Genomic DNA, 18,774 nt, shown 5'->3' with positions numbered 1-18,774 from the left:
ACATATCAACCACAACAACCGGAGTGGAGTGGAGTGGAGTGGAGTGGGATGGAACGACTTAGTTTCATACTCGCAGTTATCGCCAAGTTTTTCATTCATTCCCCAGCCGACTATGTTAGCTGCTCGGATTAGTGTTGCCTCACATAGTGCTCATCGCCTCCATCCGCCCATCCGCCCATCCGCCCATTCGCCCATCCGCCTATCCGTTTCATATGCCCCACTCCCTGTCCTGCCCCCAAAGTCCCACCCAATGCCCCTTCTTCCATTTACAAATACAAAACCATTATTCAGATCACACGGACACACGGATAGTGTACATGAGGCGATCGGCCGAAGAACGTTCGTAAGAACCCGAATAGAACCGAAATGATACGAGCCATTCGGGGCATCGGCGATGGGCTTTTGGATCGCTAAAACTTATACTATAATTAGTCGTGTTCCGTCTCCCCGAGTAAGTAGTACCAGTTGCCTTTCAATATAGTGTGTTCGGATCGGCTCTCGGTTGTGGTTGTGCGATTTCAGTACGCTCCCGTCGATCCATCCAGCTGGATCGGTTTCTGTAAGGAGCTATAGGTTACAAAAAAAATATATTAAAAATTAGAAAAAAAAAACATCACTGGAGGAACAAGTTTTAAAATAAAAACTAAAGCTAAAACATTGATGGACTGCTTTGGTTTATTCGTATTTAAAGTCGTTTTCAAATCTTCGTGCAATCTTGGTGTCTGTTCCAGTGCTTCTCAAACTGTCAGCTAAGGGCAGACGAAAAAAATTGAAAAGTCACACAACTCTTGAAATTCGATGAATCGCAATGAAATGCTATCCCAAATAAAAAATAATAATTTTATCAATTAAAATTTATAAAAAAAAAAAAAGAAATATATTTTTATGAAATTGGATGCAAGTTGTGGACTTGTTTTTCCCACAATATAAATTAAATTATTTCGCTTGTCGCAGAATTTCCCATAAGCCCATATTGAACACATTCTGAAATTCTACATTTTTTTTGCAACTTTTGCGAAATTAAAGTGCCCAATTTTCTGGCTCATCTTTCCAGGCCCAACGACGGCAACATATAACAAAATAAAACTCGACGAGGACTGTGAAATTATTGTGCAGGCTTAAGTGAATAGGGCATCATGTTGCCCTTCTGGAAGCGGTAAGTTTTAACCAATTTTTAGCGTATTATTTTTACTTTTAAATAGGAACAGGAAAATTTATCAAAAAAATAATTTAATATGAAAAGGTTAAATTTGAAGTCAATTTTAGACAAATTTTGGAAAGAATTTTAATATGCAACAAATTTACTAGTTATTTATCAAATATTTATAATTTTTAGATTAATCTCACTTTATACCGTTATTTCCATTTTTTCTAATATCTTGCCACTTGACACTCTTTGAAACTGATCGCTCTCTTAGCCTTATTGCTCTCTTAAGTCCCACACATGCAAAGAATTTGTTTAATTGATCGCCGCAAAGAGAGTGGGGCTCCGTGCTCAAAGAGAACAATGAGCTTCAACCAAATGAACTGATAAGGCTTTACTTACCCTCTTATCTTGTTCTCTTCCTCTCAGGCTGCTGTACGCCGCCGTCATCGCTGGAGCGTTAGTCGGTGCCGACGCTGTAAGATAACTCAACCACCTGATTATTCCCGGGGGTTAATCTCCAACCATCTACCCTCTTAACCTTTTTTTTTTTTTTAGCAATTTTGGAGGCAATCTGGCAGCGGAGGCATTCAACCGCCATACCAGCCCAGGAATCAAGATGATCAACGTTTCCCCATCGACGAAAGTTACGACATTGTGGACTCCGCTGGAGTTCAGCGCGGAGATCCACTTCCGAAGAACTGTACGGCCGGATACGCGGGCTGTGTGCCCAAGTGCATAGCGGAGAAGGGCAACCGGGGTCTGCCAGGACCCTCGGGCCCCTCAGGACCAAAGGGTGCGCAAGGATTCCCCGGCAGCGAGGGTCCAGCTGGCGACAAGGGCCAGAAGGGTGACCCTGGCCCATACGGACAACGTGGTGCTAAGGGAGAACGCGGACTACAGGGTATGCACGGTCTACCCGGCATTGCTGGAATTCCCGGTTCTGCCGGTAATCCTGGTGCCCCCGGTCTCAACGGCAAAGACGGATGCGATGGCAGTCCCGGACTCCCCGGTCTTCAGGGTCTGTCCGGAATGCAGGGACCCCGCGGTTACCCCGGTATAGCCGGTGCCAAGGGAGAGAAGGGTGAGCCGGCCAAGGAGAACGGTAACTACGCCAAGGGAGAGAAGGGTGAGCCCGGCTTCAGCGGTCGATCTGGATATGCCGGACCCCAGGGTGCTCCCGGCGAGAAGGGTCAGCGTGGTGAAACTGGACCGTACGGAGCGAAGGGACCTCGTGGTGACTATGGACTGAAGGGAGAGAAGGGTGACTCCTGCTTCGGGCCCCTGAAGCCCGGCGATAAAGGAGACAAGGGCGAAAAGGGTGAGCCGGCAGTGAAGCTGCCCTCAACCGGAGTCTCCATCGAACTCGGACCGCGCGGTGAGGAAGGACAGAAGGGAGAGCCTGGTCTGCCGGGACGCAAGGGTGAGGCCGGACAGGTCGGCGACACTGGACTGGATGGACAAAAGGGAGAGAAAGGTCTGCCCGGCGGCCCAGGTGATCGTGTAAGTAATATTCTATTTTATTTTCCTCATAAAACTTTAAATATTTCTGAAACTTTAACTTTAAATTAAAAAAAAAATTACAATTCGGTTTCCAGGGTCGCCAAGGAAACTTTGGACAGCCAGGACCTTCTGGCCAAAAGGGAGATCGCGGAGAAACTGGTCTGAATGGTCTGCCCGGTAACCCTGGACAGAAGGGTGAGCCCGGTCGACCTGGCTCGACTGGTCAGCAAGGTCTGGTCGGTCCCCCAGGACCTCCAGGTGGTGGTCGTGGAACCCCCGGACCCTCTGGACCCAAAGGACCTCGTGGTTATGCCGGCCCGCCCGGACCACAAGGATTGAACGGAGCCGACGGTCAGCCCGGTCTTCAGGGCTATCCCGGACAAAAGGGAGGCACTGGAATGCCCGGTCGTCCCGGTGGCGAGGGCTTACCCGGACAGAAAGGCGAGAAAGGTATCGGTGGACGTGATGGACCCCAGGGCCCGGTTGGACCTGTTGGACACCCAGGACCCCCGGGACCCGAGGGACAGAAGGGTGACTCTGGCCAGCCCGGCTATGGTACTCAAGGACCAAAAGGAAACGATGGATATCCTGGGTAAGATTCTGTTTTCCAGGGTATGGGATATATTTTAATCCAATCCATCTATCCATTCCAGACGCCCAGGACTTCCGGGTGCCAAGGGTGAGCGCGGATTCAAGGGTGTTGCTGGTGTTCCCGGAGATTCGAAACTGGGTCGCCCCGGAGAGACTGGTATTGCTGGAGCACCTGGTCAGAAGGGTGATGCCGGTCGTCCCGGCACTCCCGGCCAAAAGGGAGAAATGGGTATTAAGGGTGATGTTGGCGGCAAGTGCTCGTTGTGTCCTCAGGGTCAAAAGGGAGACAAAGGAACTCGCGGATTGGACGGCATTCCCGGAAACGTTGGAGCACGTGGACCACCTGGCGAACGCGGATACCCTGGCGAACGTGGATCCGACGGCATCAACGGTCAAACGGGTCCTCCTGGTCTACGCGGAGAGGACGGTGTACCCGGCGTTCCCGGACCTGTTGGAGAAGCGGGTCAGAATGCTATTCAGAATCTGAGTCTGGTGATACCACACAAGGGCGAAAAGGGTAATCCCGGTTATCCCGGCGCTGCTGGCGTGAAAGGAGAGCGCGGACGCGACGGAATACCCGGCCAGCCTGGCATTAAGGGAGAATTTGGTATCAAGGGCGATAAGGGTCTTACCGGATTCCCCGGCGCTGATGGAGCTCCTGGAGCCCCTGGACGTGATGGCTACAACGGAGCTCCTGGCCTCACCATCAAGGGAGAGCCCGGCACCCCAGGTTACGATGGTCTGAAGGGAGACAAAGGTACCTCTGGCTATGTCGGCCAGAAGGGTGAGCCCGGAACGTGTGAGATAGACGATCTTAGGATGCCCGCCAAGGGCAGCAAAGGAGAGCGCGGCGAGACTGGAATGCCAGGACCTGAAGGACCGAAGGGCGAGAAGGGTAATTTCGGACTACGAGGCGAGAAGGGTGCCACCGGTCCTCAGGGCCCAGTAGGTCCTGTCGGACCACGTGGCTTGACTGGACCGCGAGGCGAAAAAGGACACAGTGGACCCATCGGTGCCCCTGGTAATGCCGGAAAGAACGGACTCCGTGGCCTTCCCGGTCGCGATGGAGCACGTGGTCAGAAGGGAGAGCAGGGTATCACAGTAGCTGGTCCACCTGGTCGTCAGGGTCTCGACGGTCTGCAGGGTGAAAAGGGTGATCGCGGCCAGCCCGGACCTCAGGGCTTGCCAGGCATTGAAGGCAGTATTGGATATCCCGGAGATAAGGGTGATGCTGGTGCCCCCGGAGCGGCCGGTCGTCCTGGAGCTCTCGGTGAAAAGGGAGACGTGGGCCCACTTGGTCCCCCCGGTGTTCCTGGACCACCTGGTGTGCCCGGTATCGATGGCGTACGTGGACGTGACGGCGCAAAGGGAGAGCCCGGCAATCCTGGACTGGTCGGTATGCCCGGAAACAAGGGAGAACGCGGTGCACCTGGTAATGATGGACCCAAGGGTTTCAACGGCATCGCTGGAATGCCTGGTAAACGTGGATCGCCCGGTATTCCCGGTGTTCCTGGTAAGTACAATGGCCTCTTTAAAACCCCATTTCCAAACACGACGAAAATTTCATATTTTCAGGTGCCAAGGGTGAGAAGGGAACTCCTGGCCTAACTGGTATCTCTGGAGCCGTCGGTGGTCGTGGTGCTCCCGGTCCCCCGGGACTTATGGGCGTTAAGGGTGACCAGGGACCGATCGGTGCCCCTGGAGAGCCTGGATTGGATGGTTTGAACGGCGAGAAGGGCAACCAGGGTCTTCCTGGTATGGATGGAGCACCTGGCCTGCCCGGTGATGCCTCCGAAAAGGGACAAAAGGGAGAGCCAGGTATCTCTGGCCTGCGAGGAATTCAGGGACTTACCGGCGAGCCAGGCTTGCCCGGAGAGAAGGGTCTGCCCGGCGTGCCGGTGCACGGCCGTCCTGGACCCCAAGGCGAAAAGGGTGACACCGGACGCAGTGGCTTTGATGGAGTGGATGGCGCTAATGGAGAGAAGGGTGACCAAGGTAGCCCCGGAGCCTGGGGTGAGAAGGGCGATAAGGGATCCGTTGGCCTACCCGGTAACCCCGGAGCACCCGGAATAGATGGTCAACCTGGCGTACAGGGTGCTCCTGGAGCTCCCGGTTACCCTGGAGCCCAAGGATATAAGGGTGATGCTGGACTTGCCGGTCTGAATGGAGTCAAGGGCGAAACCGGTCCGGTCGGACCTCAGGGATACCCCGGAGCTATTGGCATTAAGGGCGAGCGTGGACCGCGTGGTCAGCCCGGTCTTCCGGCCATTATTGATATTCCGAAACTGCGAGGCGATAAGGGAGATCAAGGAGAGCGCGGTCTAACTGGACAAAAGGGAGAGCGCGGCGAGCAAGGAGCTCAGGGCGCGATCGGCTACACTGGAGCGAAGGGAGATCAGGGCCTACAGGGACCTCGTGGCCTCAACGGATTGAATGGAGCCCCTGGTCTAAAGGGTGACATCGGACCTCAAGGCGAGCAGGGTTATCCTGGCCAGACCATCAAGGGTGAGAAGGGTCTGCCCGGCCGTTCGGGCAAGCACGGACGTGAAGGTATGTACACAAAAGACATCAACGTTGGGACCATTTAATCCTTTATCTTTTATCCTTTAACCAGGACTTACTGGACCTCCTGGCATCAAGGGTGATACCGGTCTTCCTGGCCTGCCAGGAGAGCCTGGTTTGGTTGGTCTGCCCGGACGTGTCGGCCCCGCTGGTGCCAAGGGTGAGCGCGGTATTACAGGTAGTCCCGGCCAGCCTGGACGGGATGGCTTCAATGGCGCTGCTGGACTGAAGGGTGAGATCGGATACCAGGGCATCAAGGGTGACCGTGGTGAGCCTGGACCCATTGGACAGAAGGGCGCTAAGGGCGACCAGGGACACCCAGGAGCTCCTGGTCTCGCCGGAGCTACCGGACCCAAGGGTGATACTGGCTATCCCGGCTTGGACGGATCCGATGGACCACCGGGTCCCGCCGGCGAGCGTGGCTTCCCCGGACCTAAGGGCCTCAATGGACGAGATGGCTTGCCTGGCCAGCCTGGCCAGAAGGGTGAGCCCGGTGTGCGACCACCACCTGGAGCAAAGGGAGAGCCTGGTCAGCCAGGCCGTGACGGACAAAAGGGTGAGCCCGGACTAGAGGGTCAAAGGGGATTGATCGGAATCCAGGGCGAGCGTGGCGAGAAGGGAGAACGTGGTCTGATCGGTCAGAGCGGTCTGGTCGGACGTCCTGGACCCAAGGGAGATCGCGGAGAGCAGGGTCTGGTTGGTCTGGAAGGCGCCGTCGGTCTGCAGGGTCTGAAGGGAGAGCCGGGTGCTCCATGCACCGCCGCCCTGGACTACCTCACCGGCATTCTGGTGACCCGTCACAGCCAGAGCGAACAGATACCCACCTGCTCCCCGGGACACACTCCACTCTGGACCGGCTACTCTTTGCTGTATATCGACGGCAACGACTTTGGCCACAACCAGGACCTTGGCTCGCCCGGATCCTGTGTGCCCAGATTCTCAACACTGCCCATGCTGTCCTGTGGCCAGAACAACATCTGCAACTACGCGTCGCGTAACGACAAGACCTTCTGGCTGTCCACCTCCGCCCCTCTCCCGATGATGCCCGTGGAGAATTACGAGATCAACAAGTATATCTCCCGTTGCGTCGTTTGCGAGGCGCCCGCCAATGTAATCGCCGTGCACAGTCAGTCCCTGGAGATTCCCAACTGCCCCAACGGCTGGGAGGGTCTCTGGATCGGCTACAGTTTCCTTATGGTAAGGATTACTATCTAATCTCTTTGAAAAGAAAATAATGTGTATCCATTTCATCCTTAGCACACTGCCGTGGGCAATGGTGGTGGTGGTCAGGCGCTGCAATCGCCTGGCTCCTGTCTGGAGGACTTCCGTGCCACTCCGTTCATCGAGTGCAACGGCGCCAAGGGTACGTGCCACTTCTTCGAAACGATGACCAGCTTCTGGATGGTCACCCAGGAGAACGGTGATCAGTTCCAGAAGCCCGAACAGCAGACGATCAAGGCCGGCAACCTGCTGACCCGCGTCTCCAGGTGTCAAGTCTGCATGAAGAACTCGTCGTAGGATCGGATCGGATCCGCAGGCACCTCACACAGACACCCCCAGCACAGCATAAGTTTAATCTAAATGTAAAGCCCTAAATATACCAACGAACACACAACACACAAAACAACAAACAAAACAAACAAACAAACACACACAGACGAACCAACAACACTGCTACAAATTCCTTAAACTAACCAAAAAAAAAAACAAAGAAAAAATTGGGCCCAAAAGTCAAAGTGCTATACTGACCCTGGGGACCTAAATGCCATTTTTGTATCTGCCAATTAATGTTCTAAACAAATGTAAACTGCTTCTAAGTTACGTTACGTAAGTTAAGTAAATGAAACAAATAAACTAGCCACGGTCGTATGTCCACAAAAAATAAAAACAATAATAAATATAAACACCATCTATGTTCTATGAAGGCACGTTCCATTTTTTAGCAACCGATTAAATGCGAATGAAATGCATTATCACATATCTATGTATATGAAAATATCAACTTATCCACTGACATATAGACCGTCTTCCTCAACTGCTATACACAACTTTGTCGCTTATTGTTTACGTTTATGAAATAAACTAAAAATGGTAAAATAAAGAAAATTTTAAAAACAAAAATTATAATCTTTCAATTTTAAGGATGGTAGGAGAGAGTTGAAAATCTTTTTTATAAAGCAGGTTTCCAAATAGCAGGAAGCAAATAATACTCTAATTGAAAATATAAATCAATGAATATTGAATTCAGTTTAAAAATATTTAAATTGCTTAAAATATTTATTTATTTTTAAAACACAGAAAAATACAAAACATAACAAAAGCTTAAAATACCATCTGAAAGGTAAGAGTCATTATTAAAACTTAGAAAAAATAAAGTTTTTGAGTTAAAAATACTGTTTTTTAAAAGACAGTTTTAAGTTTCTACTAAAAAAATCAACTTGAAGACAAGATACTCAAGATACATAGGTATTTTCTTGACATATATAATATATATAATTTTTTAATTTATAAAATACAAAAAAATCTAAAACATAATGAAAGCTTGAAATTTCTTTGTTGAAACGTTGAAAAGGACGTTCTTTGAGTTAAAAAGACTGTTTTTGAATGGAAAGGTTTAAATTTTTACTAAAATATTCAACTTTAATACAAAATTCTCATAATATATATATTTTTCTAAATATTCCTGTTGGCTAACCCTTCGAAAGTGGGTTTCTTTATATATCAAATAACTATAATCAAATGATTCTTCGTTCTTTAATTGAAAATATAAATCAATAAATATTGAATTCAGTTTAAGAATGTTTAAATTGTTGTAAATATTTATTATTTGTTTATTAATGAAATAGAGAAAAATCCAAAAGATAACGAAAGCTTAAAATTTCTTTATTAAAACTTTTTAAAGAACGTTTATTGAGTAAAAAGAATGATTTTTAAAGGCTTGGTTTCAATTTCTAGTAAAAAATTCAACTTTAATACAAGAATCTCATGACATGTATATATTTTTTAAATATTCCTGTTGGCTAACCCTTCGCAAATATTTAATTTTCTTTACCATTGAAGAGCATGGATGGAGTATGGATATTGTTTAAAATCAAAGTCATAAGATACCTTTAACAAAAGGTGGTTAGATCGGCTGCTAGAGTAAAAAAAGAACCAAAAAACAAGGGTTCAGCCAGTCTAGCTTTTGTGGTGGAAAACCCCGGAGGAGAGCCCTTAAAAAGAAGCGATGCCACGGCGAGGATGAGAGCCAACTCACCACGTGCACTTGTGCGCATGACACGCTCTTCGTGCGAAATGGGGGTTGGGTTGGGTTTTTTGGGCAGTATGTGGGGGTGGTAGGCACAATTTTTGGGGTCGAGACGTGAGTTGGAGAGCTGCCGAGGGGTTGGCGTACTTATAACATATGATAATGACATGCAGACACACATACACATAGTCCAGTTGGTGGTTGGAAGCGGCCCGCTGCGATTCCAGCTGAGGAAAAATAAGGGTAGGCTTTTGTGGCTTCAACTTGGAAAAGTGAGCCAACGCACAAAGAGGCCAGGAAGTGGCCAGAAGCCATCGAGACTTGGACGGAAGCGGAGTCGTCGGTGGGAGTTACAACTTCTGGCAGATAAGCGGAGCAGCTTTTTGGGAGCTCAGGAGGTGGAGGTGCCTGAAAAAAAAATGAAAAAAATGTGTGTACCCCAATGGGAACTGTGAAAAAATAGTGTCCATTTAAAGGAAATATTATACAAAAACTTTCCAAAATATATCTCACAAAAAAACCACAAAACCTGCTGAAACCGGAAGTGCTGGAAAAAAGGACGATCTGAATCAGATAGCTGCCAACCCCAGATCCAGATAAAATCCACTTTTTGTCCTCCAACACCTCACAACCCCTATTTATGATTATCGTTCTGCTGCTGCTGTTCCAATCGCTGTGCCTCTACTGCCAACGTCTGGTGCTCTACGTCCACGACCGATGCTTCCCGAAAAACGTCCGCCTGCTCCAGGAGGTGGCCGAGACGGTGGGCGATCGTAAGGCGCCCCAACGCCTGGCCGAGCAGCAGCTGGAGCAGCTAAAGCGTAGCCAGAAGCGGCGCATCCTCGAGCCAGTCCTGCCCCTCGTCGGCGGCCTCAACTCGGAGGCCTGCCGGTTCTGTGCCCACAGTCCCCAGGGCTACTGTCGCCATCACTTTCATCTGCAGGAGCTGCAGTTGCACAAGCAGCGTGGCACTCGCGGTGACCAGGACTTCCGACAGGTACGGCGGATTAAGCGGGAGCTGAAGAGAAGCATCGGGCAGCAGCAACAACAGCACCAGGTTAGAAGCTATCGTCCCCTGAGATTAAGCGCCAGTTGGAGTAGCAACTCACTGAGCAGTGGCTACGGTTCTCTGGCCAGTTTCGGCAGTCAGGAACAGGTGGAAGTGCTAGAGGATAGCGAGGTGTTTGAGGAGGAGACTCCATTGCCACAAGAGGAAGCAGAGGAGCAATCAGGAGTCTTGGAAGAACAAACGGAAGAGGATAATCGACCACTTCTAACCACTCACTTGTAGGCTTTGTTTCCAGCCATCGCCGTTCGATGAGGACCACAAAAGGACTGGTAACATCCACTTGATTCCTTTAAAGTATTTGACGGATCAGGAGGCATCTGTCCCACCCAAGCAAGCCAAGCTCCACCTGACCGATTTCCAGTGCTAACATTGGCTTTGCCTTCGTTAATTGAAATTGAGTAGCAAAATTTCCTAGTTACCCAACAATGTCCGATTTAGAAGTGGATCCCCCGCATCAGCAGCAGCAGCAGCAGTTGGCGATGACCCCGAGAAGGGGACGCCACAGCGGGCGACGAGGGGGGGGCTGTCTAGCGGCGCATCCCTCCGCCCAGGAGGCCGTACCTCAGGCAGCGTCGCCCTCGTCGCCATCATCGTCTACAACGGCACGGGTCTGTCCGCTTATCGAGGGCGTCGAGGACAACTGGACGTGGAGTAAGCGTCACCGTTCCAAAGAGGTGGTACTCAGTGGCCCCAACTCTCGTACCGTTCACTTCCACCCCAACTGGAGCAAGGGCACTGCCGGTGTACAGGGCAAGCGACCGCTGAACAATGGCCGCCACTATTGGGAGCTTCATGTCTCCCAACGTGTTTTCGGGACGTCCATTATGTTTGGGATCGGGACCAAGTCAGCTCGCCTTCATGCCAACGCCTTTCGCAACATGCTCGGGGAGAACGAGCACGGGTGGGGGCTCTCCCATAAGGGAGTCCTCTGGCACAAGGGTGTGGCCCTGCTCTATACGAAACGCTTCCGCGAGAACCATCCCACCCAAATTGGAGTGCTCTTTGACGGGATCGAGGGCACTCTTACCTACTACAAGGACGGCAAGTGCCTGGGTGTAGCTTTCCGAGGATTGAACCAGGTAGGTTACCACTGATTACTTGAGTAATGAGTCCAATGCTGAAACAACACTCTCTTTCGTGCAGATTGAGGAGCCACTGTATCCCATTGTCTGCTCCACGGCAGCCAAAACAGAGATGACTTTGAAGTGCACCCGACGCGAGTTTGTCAGCCTCCAGGATCGATGTCGAGCAGTGATTATGCGTCGTGTCCGAAGTGCGTCGCGGCTGGAAAAGCTGAAGCTACCGCTGCCAATCAGTGACTATCTCAGCGAGGTCATCGACGAGATGGAGCCGCTTCGTCAGGTAGACAACTACGATATATTGTGTGATCTTTAGAGCTCGGAGCATCCACAAGCGTATCCGCGTTAGGGATGCTGTCCTTCTAGGTTAATCTTAAGTCTATATAGAGTATGTCCTGTCCCCCAGGTGAACCAACTGGAGATGTGCATACTAAATTATGATTTATAAGCGGCCCGTGAATCAATATCGTTGTGCCATCAAGCACAGAGCGCAGATGCAATCGGATACGATGCGATGCCTCTGGAATGTGTAAATTTTTCTCAACGTATTTGTAAAAAAGTGCTTTGTGAACTATATGTATTGTTAAGCAACTGGCATTATCAATAGGGGTTTAGATAATCGGTTCAGATAATAGTTGTTTTCTAGGATTTATCCTTTTATTTCTATTTTTTTCTGTTAAAATTTCTAGCAAAAATGTGGGGAAATAGGCCAATTCGGTGCAATATTTGTGATATAAGAACAATGATTAAAAATAACACGAAGTTCGTATTTCGGGGCTTGAAGAGCATAGAGCTCTACGCTAAATAAATTAGGACATAGAGCTAAGCATATGTATTTTTTCAAATACGATGAGTGTGAAATCTAGTCAAAAAAGAAAACACGCTGCTACACTAATTTTGTAAAATTACAGTCGGCAAGTTAAGCTTAAGTAATCGGAAACACATCTAGTCGTAAATTGCAATAAAATATGCAAAAATGCAATTGAAAATTAAATAAATCTACCCTTTAATGTACTTACACCCGAAATAATTTAGTAAAAATGATTTATTACATTATTATGATTATTGTAGATTCTTTTTTGGTGTCTATTTAAACTACGCATAATGTATGTAATTGGTACATGGAAAGAAAAACAATAACTAAGAGACATGGATATGAAATTATTAAGAAGCGCTCAAAACAATTTAGCGATATTGATTTGCAATTGTCACTTGAATTTACATAAATAAATATAAATTTACTAACTATTTAAATGAAAGAGAATACTAAGCACAGAATCGCCACAGCATGAGACCGGCATGCTTTACCGGCCGACTTTACAGCTCATCGGAGAGATGGTTGATGTTTTGTAGGTGATCTCCGTAATCGGTCGCCTCGCTACCCACAAAGGTATCGTAATTGTTTAAGATCTCTAGGTACGAAAGTCTATCGTCGTGATCCTCATCGGTGGAAACAAATAGGTGGTCAACCTCATCCGTGGCGATGGCAGCATTGCTCGGTACTATCCAGGATAGAACCTCTTCACCCGTGAGAACACCATCTCCGTTAACATCGTGGTCCTTGTCGAACCGCTCCTTTTCGGTAATCAACCATTCCTTGTCATGATGGGCAGCCGCATCGCCCACAAACTCCTGGAAATTGATCTTTCCATCATGATCCTGATCCTTGTCCTGCATTGTATGTTCCAACAGGATGGGCAACATTGCCGGATGGTCTTCGGGATTGTTAAAGGCATTGAATTCCTCCAGGGATAGTACACCGTCGTTGTTTGTGTCGGCTGCCTTGAACATTTCCTTGTCCTGCTTGATCATTTTCTGTTCATCTTCGTAGGTCTCAAATTCGATGGTCTCCTTTTTAAAGTCCTCGTCCTCCATGGCATACGTGTCCTGCAGATACTCCTTCCATGTGACTCTCTCATCGCCGTCTTGGTCGATTTCCTCGAAGCGATCAGCAGCCTCTTCCTCGGATAGTTTTCTGTAAGAGGGTGTTGGATTAGTTTCGAAAAAGAAGCAAATATTTTACATTTAAAATTGTCAGTTTGGCAAACTTGAAGCATTAAAAGACGGTTAACAGCTCGGTTGACATCGATGCATTATTAATTAACAGACAACACTCACTTAAAAGACCTTAATATCCAAGCTTTCAACTCGTGCCGATCAATAAACTCGTCCTTGTTGAGATCCATCATCTTAATGAGGATTAGGAGTCGTCGCTTTGATTCCTCCGGTGTTAGTGTATCGAATTCCTGTGCCTCTTTCGTGTTTCCTGTTTTTCCAAAAAATCATTTAGCATAATATTGAAAAATTGAACGGAACATAAAACAGAAGGTATGACCGATGACGCGGTGGTGCTTTTAGAAAAATCATTTTTATGATTTTCCATTTGGTACACTCCGAGAAAAAACCTAAGCTAGAATATTTACAATAATTGTTCTTTCAAGGTAATGCAAGATTTTTATAATTAATTTCATATAAATAATACAAAAACTACAACATTTTTAAATGACATGCAGCATTTTTACTTTCTCCTTTTTCCTAAGTGTAGGCACATAAAAATAAACCGCAGGAAAATAAACAATACTGCTCATCGTGCACAGAGGAAAATTTATTCCACTTTCATTCCAATCGAATTTAAATTTAAATTTGGAAATCTCTAGTCTTACAGCTTTTTCAAAATAATATCCTAGGAATCTATTATCCCAAATAATAGCTGGGATTCGATCAAGGTCGATCATATTCTGAGGTGACTCACCGATGATGGCCTCATGGTCGAACTCCACGTTGTGCTCCCCATCCTCGCCGTGATGATGTGCATCCCGTGGAGCGTAAATGCCATCCTTCACCCGCTCCTTGCTCAGATGCTTCTCGTGCTTGTGAGTGGCCACTGCTCCAAAGGCAGGCATTGGTCCCACAGCAGCGACAAAGGCCACAACGCATAGGACTAGAGGTAGAAGGGGCAGGTTCTTATTCTCAGACATCTTAATTGATTATGCCGAGCGGTGTGTGTACAGCTTCCCGCTTTCCGTTTCTTTCTCGTTCGTTTGGTTTTTTTGGCAACGCAGCGTCTAGAGATCTCTCACGCACACAGGCACTTCAGTGTTGGTGGCGTAATAGCGACGACCCCAATGAACTCTGTTCACCTTTCGCCAGCGGCTGAAATATGCAAATGCCGATTTATTCAAAGAAGTATATTTTTTTTTCGAATTTAAATACTCACCCAGAAAACCGACAGCTGTTTCCTCAGTCTATCGTTCTGGTAAAGCCCTTGCCTATCAATGAGTTGGAGTTCTATTTAGTTTTATTGGCAGAAAAATTTAAATGATATATGGTTCAATTCACACGATTAGATGCTATGGCACATTTTAAAGCAAAATTCGTTTATTTATTTACACAGAAGCCGAGGAGGAAGATGCCAAGCAAGTGTGACCAGCCAAGCGGAGACTAAGTGAGTTTACCTGGTCACTTTAAACAGCTGAAAAAAAATACTTATCGATAGATCAAGGGCACAATCATTGCAAATAGGAAATAAATGCATGAAACATGGTAAATGTTATGAAAGGAGTTTTGGTTGAGTGGTAAGTGTGTGCCTTAATTAAAAATAAAATGTCCTTAATCGCCTTTTGTGCAGTGATCCTGCTATGAAACAATTCCTGCTGCACTTGGACGAAAAGCTAGCTCTGGGGCGCAAATTCATCATTCAGGATCTGGACGAGCACCATTTGTTCATCTCCACGGACATTGTTGACGTGCTGCAGGCTCGCGTGGACGACTTGATGGACCGCATCAGTTTTCCGCTGCACGATAAGGACGCCTAACTTTCCACATATCCCACAACTTTCCACAAAAAATCCCACTAAAAGTAACAGCGATGACGGGTCGCGAGTCCAACCGCATAAAGGATGCAGAGAAGAAGCGTGTCCTGGACGTCGCCGCCCGACAGCGTCGAGCCCGCAAGGCTTTGGAGGCTCTCGAACAGGACAACTTCCACGATGACCCACACGCCGACTTGGTTATGTCCAAGAAGGTGCCCAAATTTCAAGATAACGTTAAGACCGGCAAGGATAAGAAGAACAAACGCAAGGGCGCCGAGTACTTCCGAGCCAAGTACCGGAAGAACTTCCAGCAACTGCTCGAGGAGGATAAGCAGCAGCCCAACTACGAGAGCGCCTCCGCCCCGCCACCACAAAAACCAGTTCGACACTTTTGCGCCGTCTGCGGAAACTTCTCTATCTACTCCTGCACAGCCTGTGGAACCCGCTACTGCCGCGTCAGGTGCCTGAACACGCACCAGGACACGCGTTGCCTCAAGTGGACCGCCTAATCATGTAACATTAAGGAATAAAAAAATGTCTAGATTTAATTCGAGTTGTTTTTGTTGGGATGATGAAGCTAGATGTAATATTAATTATTAATTTAATTAAGAATGATAAAAGTATTAAGTTTAAATACTTAAAGAGTTAAGGCAACTCTAGACAACTTAAAACAAAGCTTAACTATCGATAAGCAATTCGATTTATTTGAAGACGTTGTCAACTCTGCCGCTTATATTCTCTGACTCTCTTCAAAATTAACAAAATCGGAAAAATAAGTGGATTTTTAATTGATTAGAGCACAAAGTGCAGTTAAGTCAGCAAAATAACATCACAATAAGTCGCCCAGGTAAATTTTAAAAGCGTTCTTTCAAAGGACAGGTGTACAAAAAAAATGCCATAAAACCAACAGACAACAGAAAAATATAAACTATTAAAAATAAAAACGGAGATAATTTAATTCAAATGACATCATTTTGCGACAGCTGTGGCATAAACCCCATTTGGAGCCGCGCGTTTATTTATTTAGAAATTTGATCATAATTCCCGTTCATTTTGTGAGCCCCAAACACGCAAAGGACACTCGAGTGGAATAGCTGTGTATTTGGGTGCGTTTCTCTGTACGTGTGTCCCTACGTAGAATAGGAGCCAAGGTACATAGTTGTGTGCGATTGTGGGAGTTGTTGACCGGCTTGGGTGGGTTTTTATTTCGCAATTTCATTTTTTTTCACTAGGAGCCACAAAAATACTTTCTCATTAGTCGACGGCCGGTCAGTAATTATAGGCCCTGACTAAAGCTTGGCATGCAACTGGTCGCGGGGTGTGTCTGTGTATAAGAATTAAGTAGGAATTCAGGGATGGATCCTAGAGATAGAGGGGATATTTGGTAGAATTTCTACATATATAAAGTCCATAAAATTGGCTCTTTATAAAGGATTACTCATAAATTTCATAGAATTAAGACCAAAAATATAAAGTATCCTAAATGGAAATCCAGTTTTTACGATTCGACTTTATTATCTCATATTACTAATAAAAAAAAAACAATTAGTAAACATGATTCAAGTCATAGTTTTTTTAGTTGAAATATTTTAGCTTTTATTTTAAACCAATGAAATTATATATTATTTTTTTAAATACGCCCCTGGTTTACTATTGTATCGCATTGATGATTATCCTGACCGTGTGCGTCACTTTGTCATTTGGGTATCTGCCACCTTACACTGTAGGCTAATCCAATAAAAAGCTGCTAACTATTTCAGAGAGCCACGCTGCACGACGCCTATAAATAATAAGCCCAACAGCAACGGCTAAGGCAACAAAACAACAAAACGCTGGGAAAACCTCTTGGGTGAAAACGTCAAAATCCGAAACCAAATTCGGTTTCAGTCGTGAGCCAACCCTCAGCAGCTCCACAGCTCCAGAGCGAGTTCGAGCTTTTCTAGTTTCATTTAACGTCTATATTTTGTTTTTATTATCGTTGGTTATCCGTTGGCACTCCCGCGCTAATTAGACAACCAGATAGCCAAAGGCAATCAGGCCAAATGCCGTACATTATCATACGAGGTAACCTAGCCTCCTACAGTCACAAATATCCATGGCGAGTGCTCGTCTCTGGATTGAAAGGTAAAAATCCCCCCATGTAGAAAACCAAAAGTTATTTTTTTTTTGGTTTCATTCAACCTTATAGTTTCTTTTTTTTTGGTTTCTGTTTGTCGTGTGTTTACTATTGCGACACAATTAATTTCGAGAGCTTGACAAACAGATACACGAGATACACAGATACATCTACGCATACAAGCACCATCACACTAGCTTTTAAGCGTTAAGCGTTAGTTTTTGGTCGTTTTGAGATACTTTGCACTACAAAAGACTTTTTGAATGGATATAGACAGTAGCGGCGAAAAAGCAAGGTTACTTTTCTTACTTTTTTTCAAGGTTTTAATTTTTAAATAAAGAGTAATAAGAGTTATATATTTTTTTTTTGAATGAAACCACAGTACTTGTCTTAAAAAATGCATGCCTTTTTTGGAATATCCAAATTTATAAAATAAAAAATACACAAAAAAAATGTTTTAATCAAAAATTCAATCTGTAGTTTATAAAATACACATGTTATTTGAATTTTCCAAACAAATGGTGTTTTTTACACTTCACCTGAACCGCTCTCTCTTCACCTTTTTCGAAATCAACAGCTGCTCCTCAATTGCATGCCATTCCACATACTCGACACACTCGCTCCACACTCCGCTATTTTTACGGCCCCCACTGTGCGAAGCTCTGCTCCCGCGGATTGGGGGGTCGGGTCGTCAGTTTCGTTTTGTTTTTCGCTGAGTGCAGTTCGATTCGCAGACCCGGTCTGAAGTTAATATATACAACAGTACGTTGCTATATATATATTTACACCGAATATATATTCAATTCAGTTGCATATTTATGGATCTTTTTATCTGCGCCGTGGTGCAAGAGTCATTGCACTTTGCACTTGCTGTCCCAGACGAAGAACACACGAAAACTCACATTCTGCTTATATTATGAAACGGCAGTAAAGATATACATTTTTGTACATTTTTTTTTTGCTTAATTAGCGCACTTATATCGAAAGACAATGGCCATGAGGCTGACGTCATCGTCATCGTCCGTCAAAGCCATGTTATCTTTTGTTTGTTCTGTTGAGACCTTTAGTAAACGAAATGGAAAGCCATTACCCAAGAAATAGCACTCATGATAACCAATGCCCACCCACCAACTTTATTATTTCAGCTGACGACATCGAGCAGTTGAACAAGTTCTCGTGCGGCGGTTACAGTGATGAGTCCACCATCGTCTACTTAGTGCATCCTTGTCGCATTCTATCGGCTCTTGAGGTGAGTAATCCTTGATAACTTGTGATTATACACAAAAATGATTAACCATCGAATGATTTTCAGATTTTGGGTTTTCGTGTAGTGGCCAGCTCATCGACGGCCGTGAAGCAGGACTACAACGAGTACATGTGGACGATGCGCAAGGAGTTCGACGAGCCAGAACCCTTGGAGGCCGAGTCCGTGGTGCGTGAAAATCTGTCGAATATAGGCCGGGAGGCAGCCAGTTTAGGCAACTATCACAAGGTGGATTCTCCCGAATAAGGACACCCCTCCTATTCGAAACAACAAAAATACCCGCAACTCTACTCTGTATAATTTAGTGTGTGTTTGTGTGTCTGACTGTGAAGGGTGTGTGCAATTGCGTGTTTCCGTGTGTTTGTCGAGGAAGTGAAGAGAGAGAGA

The 18,774-nt window shown here is 46.5% G+C and overlaps 7 protein-coding genes across 8 annotated transcripts; 6 read left to right on the top strand and 1 right to left on the bottom strand.

Moving 5' to 3' along the window:
- The first annotated feature begins 366 nt into the window (after positions 1 to 366).
- LOC6498516 (collagen alpha-1(IV) chain) lies at positions 367 to 7,921 on the top strand. 2 transcript variants are annotated; one of them, XM_032455041.2, is made up of 9 exons: positions 367 to 451; positions 1,055 to 1,156; positions 1,574 to 1,622; positions 1,703 to 2,647; positions 2,743 to 3,239; positions 3,301 to 4,751; positions 4,814 to 5,788; positions 5,853 to 6,997; positions 7,058 to 7,921. In XM_032455041.2, exons 2-9 carry the CDS (start codon positions 1,137 to 1,139, stop codon positions 7,316 to 7,318), a joined length of 5,343 nt encoding a protein of 1,780 aa, XP_032310932.1. In that variant the 5' UTR covers positions 367 to 451; positions 1,055 to 1,136; the 3' UTR covers positions 7,319 to 7,921. The 2 variants fall into 2 exon arrangements, with proteins under 2 accessions (XP_032310932.1, XP_001962982.1); XM_001962946.4 differs by having other exon boundaries at positions 449 to 559.
- Positions 7,922 to 9,209: 1,288 nt separating this feature from the next.
- LOC6498517 lies at positions 9,210 to 10,362 on the top strand. The gene has a single exon (XM_001962947.4). The coding sequence runs from the start codon at positions 9,688 to 9,690 to the stop codon at positions 10,336 to 10,338; it is 651 nt and encodes a 216-aa protein (XP_001962983.1). The 5' UTR covers positions 9,210 to 9,687; the 3' UTR covers positions 10,339 to 10,362.
- Positions 10,363 to 10,395: 33 nt separating this feature from the next.
- Positions 10,396 to 11,786, top strand: LOC6498518 (SPRY domain-containing SOCS box protein 3). The gene is made up of 3 exons (XM_001962948.4): positions 10,396 to 11,195; positions 11,260 to 11,478; positions 11,602 to 11,786. The coding sequence occupies exons 1-3, from the start codon at positions 10,542 to 10,544 to the stop codon at positions 11,641 to 11,643; spliced, it is 915 nt and encodes a 304-aa protein (XP_001962984.3). The 5' UTR covers positions 10,396 to 10,541; the 3' UTR covers positions 11,644 to 11,786.
- A 398-nt stretch (positions 11,787 to 12,184) lies between these two features.
- LOC6496988 (reticulocalbin-2) lies at positions 12,185 to 17,873 on the bottom strand. The gene is made up of 5 exons (XM_001962949.4): positions 17,683 to 17,873; positions 14,413 to 14,464; positions 13,948 to 14,348; positions 13,314 to 13,461; positions 12,185 to 13,170 (listed from the first exon to the last, which is right to left on the bottom strand). Exons 3-5 carry the CDS (start codon positions 14,171 to 14,173, stop codon positions 12,513 to 12,515), a joined length of 1,032 nt encoding a protein of 343 aa, XP_001962985.1. The 5' UTR covers positions 14,174 to 14,348; positions 14,413 to 14,464; positions 17,683 to 17,873; the 3' UTR covers positions 12,185 to 12,512.
- Positions 14,458 to 15,555, top strand: LOC6498519 (general transcription factor IIH subunit 5). The gene is made up of 2 exons (XM_001962950.4): positions 14,458 to 14,770; positions 14,824 to 15,555. Exons 1-2 carry the CDS (start codon positions 14,736 to 14,738, stop codon positions 15,008 to 15,010), a joined length of 222 nt encoding a protein of 73 aa, XP_001962986.1. The 5' UTR covers positions 14,458 to 14,735; the 3' UTR covers positions 15,011 to 15,555.
- Positions 15,064 to 15,555, top strand: LOC6498520 (zinc finger HIT domain-containing protein 1). Its single transcript, XM_001962951.4, has one exon. The coding sequence runs from the start codon at positions 15,064 to 15,066 to the stop codon at positions 15,514 to 15,516; it is 453 nt and encodes a 150-aa protein (XP_001962987.1). The 3' UTR covers positions 15,517 to 15,555.
- On the top strand, positions 16,786 to 18,774 carry LOC6498521. Its single transcript, XM_001962952.4, has 3 exons — positions 16,786 to 17,131; positions 18,269 to 18,372; positions 18,436 to 18,774. Exons 1-3 carry the CDS (start codon positions 17,050 to 17,052, stop codon positions 18,631 to 18,633), a joined length of 384 nt encoding a protein of 127 aa, XP_001962988.1. The 5' UTR covers positions 16,786 to 17,049; the 3' UTR covers positions 18,634 to 18,774.

The sequence above is a fragment of the Drosophila ananassae genome, chromosome 3R (assembly GCF_017639315.1).
Source record: "Drosophila ananassae strain 14024-0371.13 chromosome 3R, ASM1763931v2, whole genome shotgun sequence".
Taxonomy (NCBI): domain Eukaryota; kingdom Metazoa; phylum Arthropoda; class Insecta; order Diptera; family Drosophilidae; genus Drosophila; species Drosophila ananassae.
Note: the sequence above shows the minus strand (reverse complement) of the source record. Positions and strands in the feature narration are given on the sequence as shown.

Bases quoted from the DNA above. Each gene is read 5' to 3' on its own strand.
- LOC6498516 (XM_032455041.2), top strand. From the start codon at position 1,137: ATGTTGCCCTTCTGGAAGCG. The intron at 1,623-1,702 runs GTAAGATAACTC...TTTTTTTTTTAG, and splicing joins CGTTAGTCGGTGCCGACGCT to CAATTTTGGAGGCAATCTGG. The intron at 4,752-4,813 runs GTAAGTACAATG...TCATATTTTCAG, and splicing joins CGGTATTCCCGGTGTTCCTG to GTGCCAAGGGTGAGAAGGGA.
- LOC6498517 (XM_001962947.4), top strand. From the start codon at position 9,688: ATGATTATCGTTCTGCTGCTGCTGTTCCAATCGCTGTGCCTCTACTGC.
- LOC6498518 (XM_001962948.4), top strand. From the start codon at position 10,542: ATGTCCGATTTAGAAGTGGATCCCCCGCATCAGCAGCAGCAGCAGCAG. The intron at 11,196-11,259 runs GTAGGTTACCAC...TCTTTCGTGCAG, and splicing joins CTTTCCGAGGATTGAACCAG to ATTGAGGAGCCACTGTATCC. The intron at 11,479-11,601 runs GTAGACAACTAC...CCTGTCCCCCAG, and splicing joins AGATGGAGCCGCTTCGTCAG to GTGAACCAACTGGAGATGTG.
- LOC6496988 (XM_001962949.4), bottom strand. From the start codon at position 14,173: ATGTCTGAGAATAAGAACCTGCCCCTTCTACCTCTAGTCCTATGCGTT. The intron at 13,462-13,947 runs GTGAGTCACCTC...TTGGAAAAACAG, and splicing joins CGACCATGAGGCCATCATCG to GAAACACGAAAGAGGCACAG. The intron at 13,171-13,313 runs GTGAGTGTTGTC...ACCCTCTTACAG, and splicing joins TGGATATTAAGGTCTTTTAA to AAAACTATCCGAGGAAGAGG.
- LOC6498519 (XM_001962950.4), top strand. From the start codon at position 14,736: ATGGTAAATGTTATGAAAGGAGTTTTGGTTGAGTG. The intron at 14,771-14,823 runs GTAAGTGTGTGC...CCTTTTGTGCAG, and splicing joins AAAGGAGTTTTGGTTGAGTG to TGATCCTGCTATGAAACAAT.
- LOC6498520 (XM_001962951.4), top strand. From the start codon at position 15,064: ATGACGGGTCGCGAGTCCAACCGCATAAAGGATGCAGAGAAGAAGCGT.
- LOC6498521 (XM_001962952.4), top strand. From the start codon at position 17,050: ATGCCGTACATTATCATACGAGGTAACCTAGCCTCCTACAGTCACAAA. The intron at 17,132-18,268 runs GTAAAAATCCCC...TTATTATTTCAG, and splicing joins GCTCGTCTCTGGATTGAAAG to CTGACGACATCGAGCAGTTG. The intron at 18,373-18,435 runs GTGAGTAATCCT...AATGATTTTCAG, and splicing joins GCATTCTATCGGCTCTTGAG to ATTTTGGGTTTTCGTGTAGT.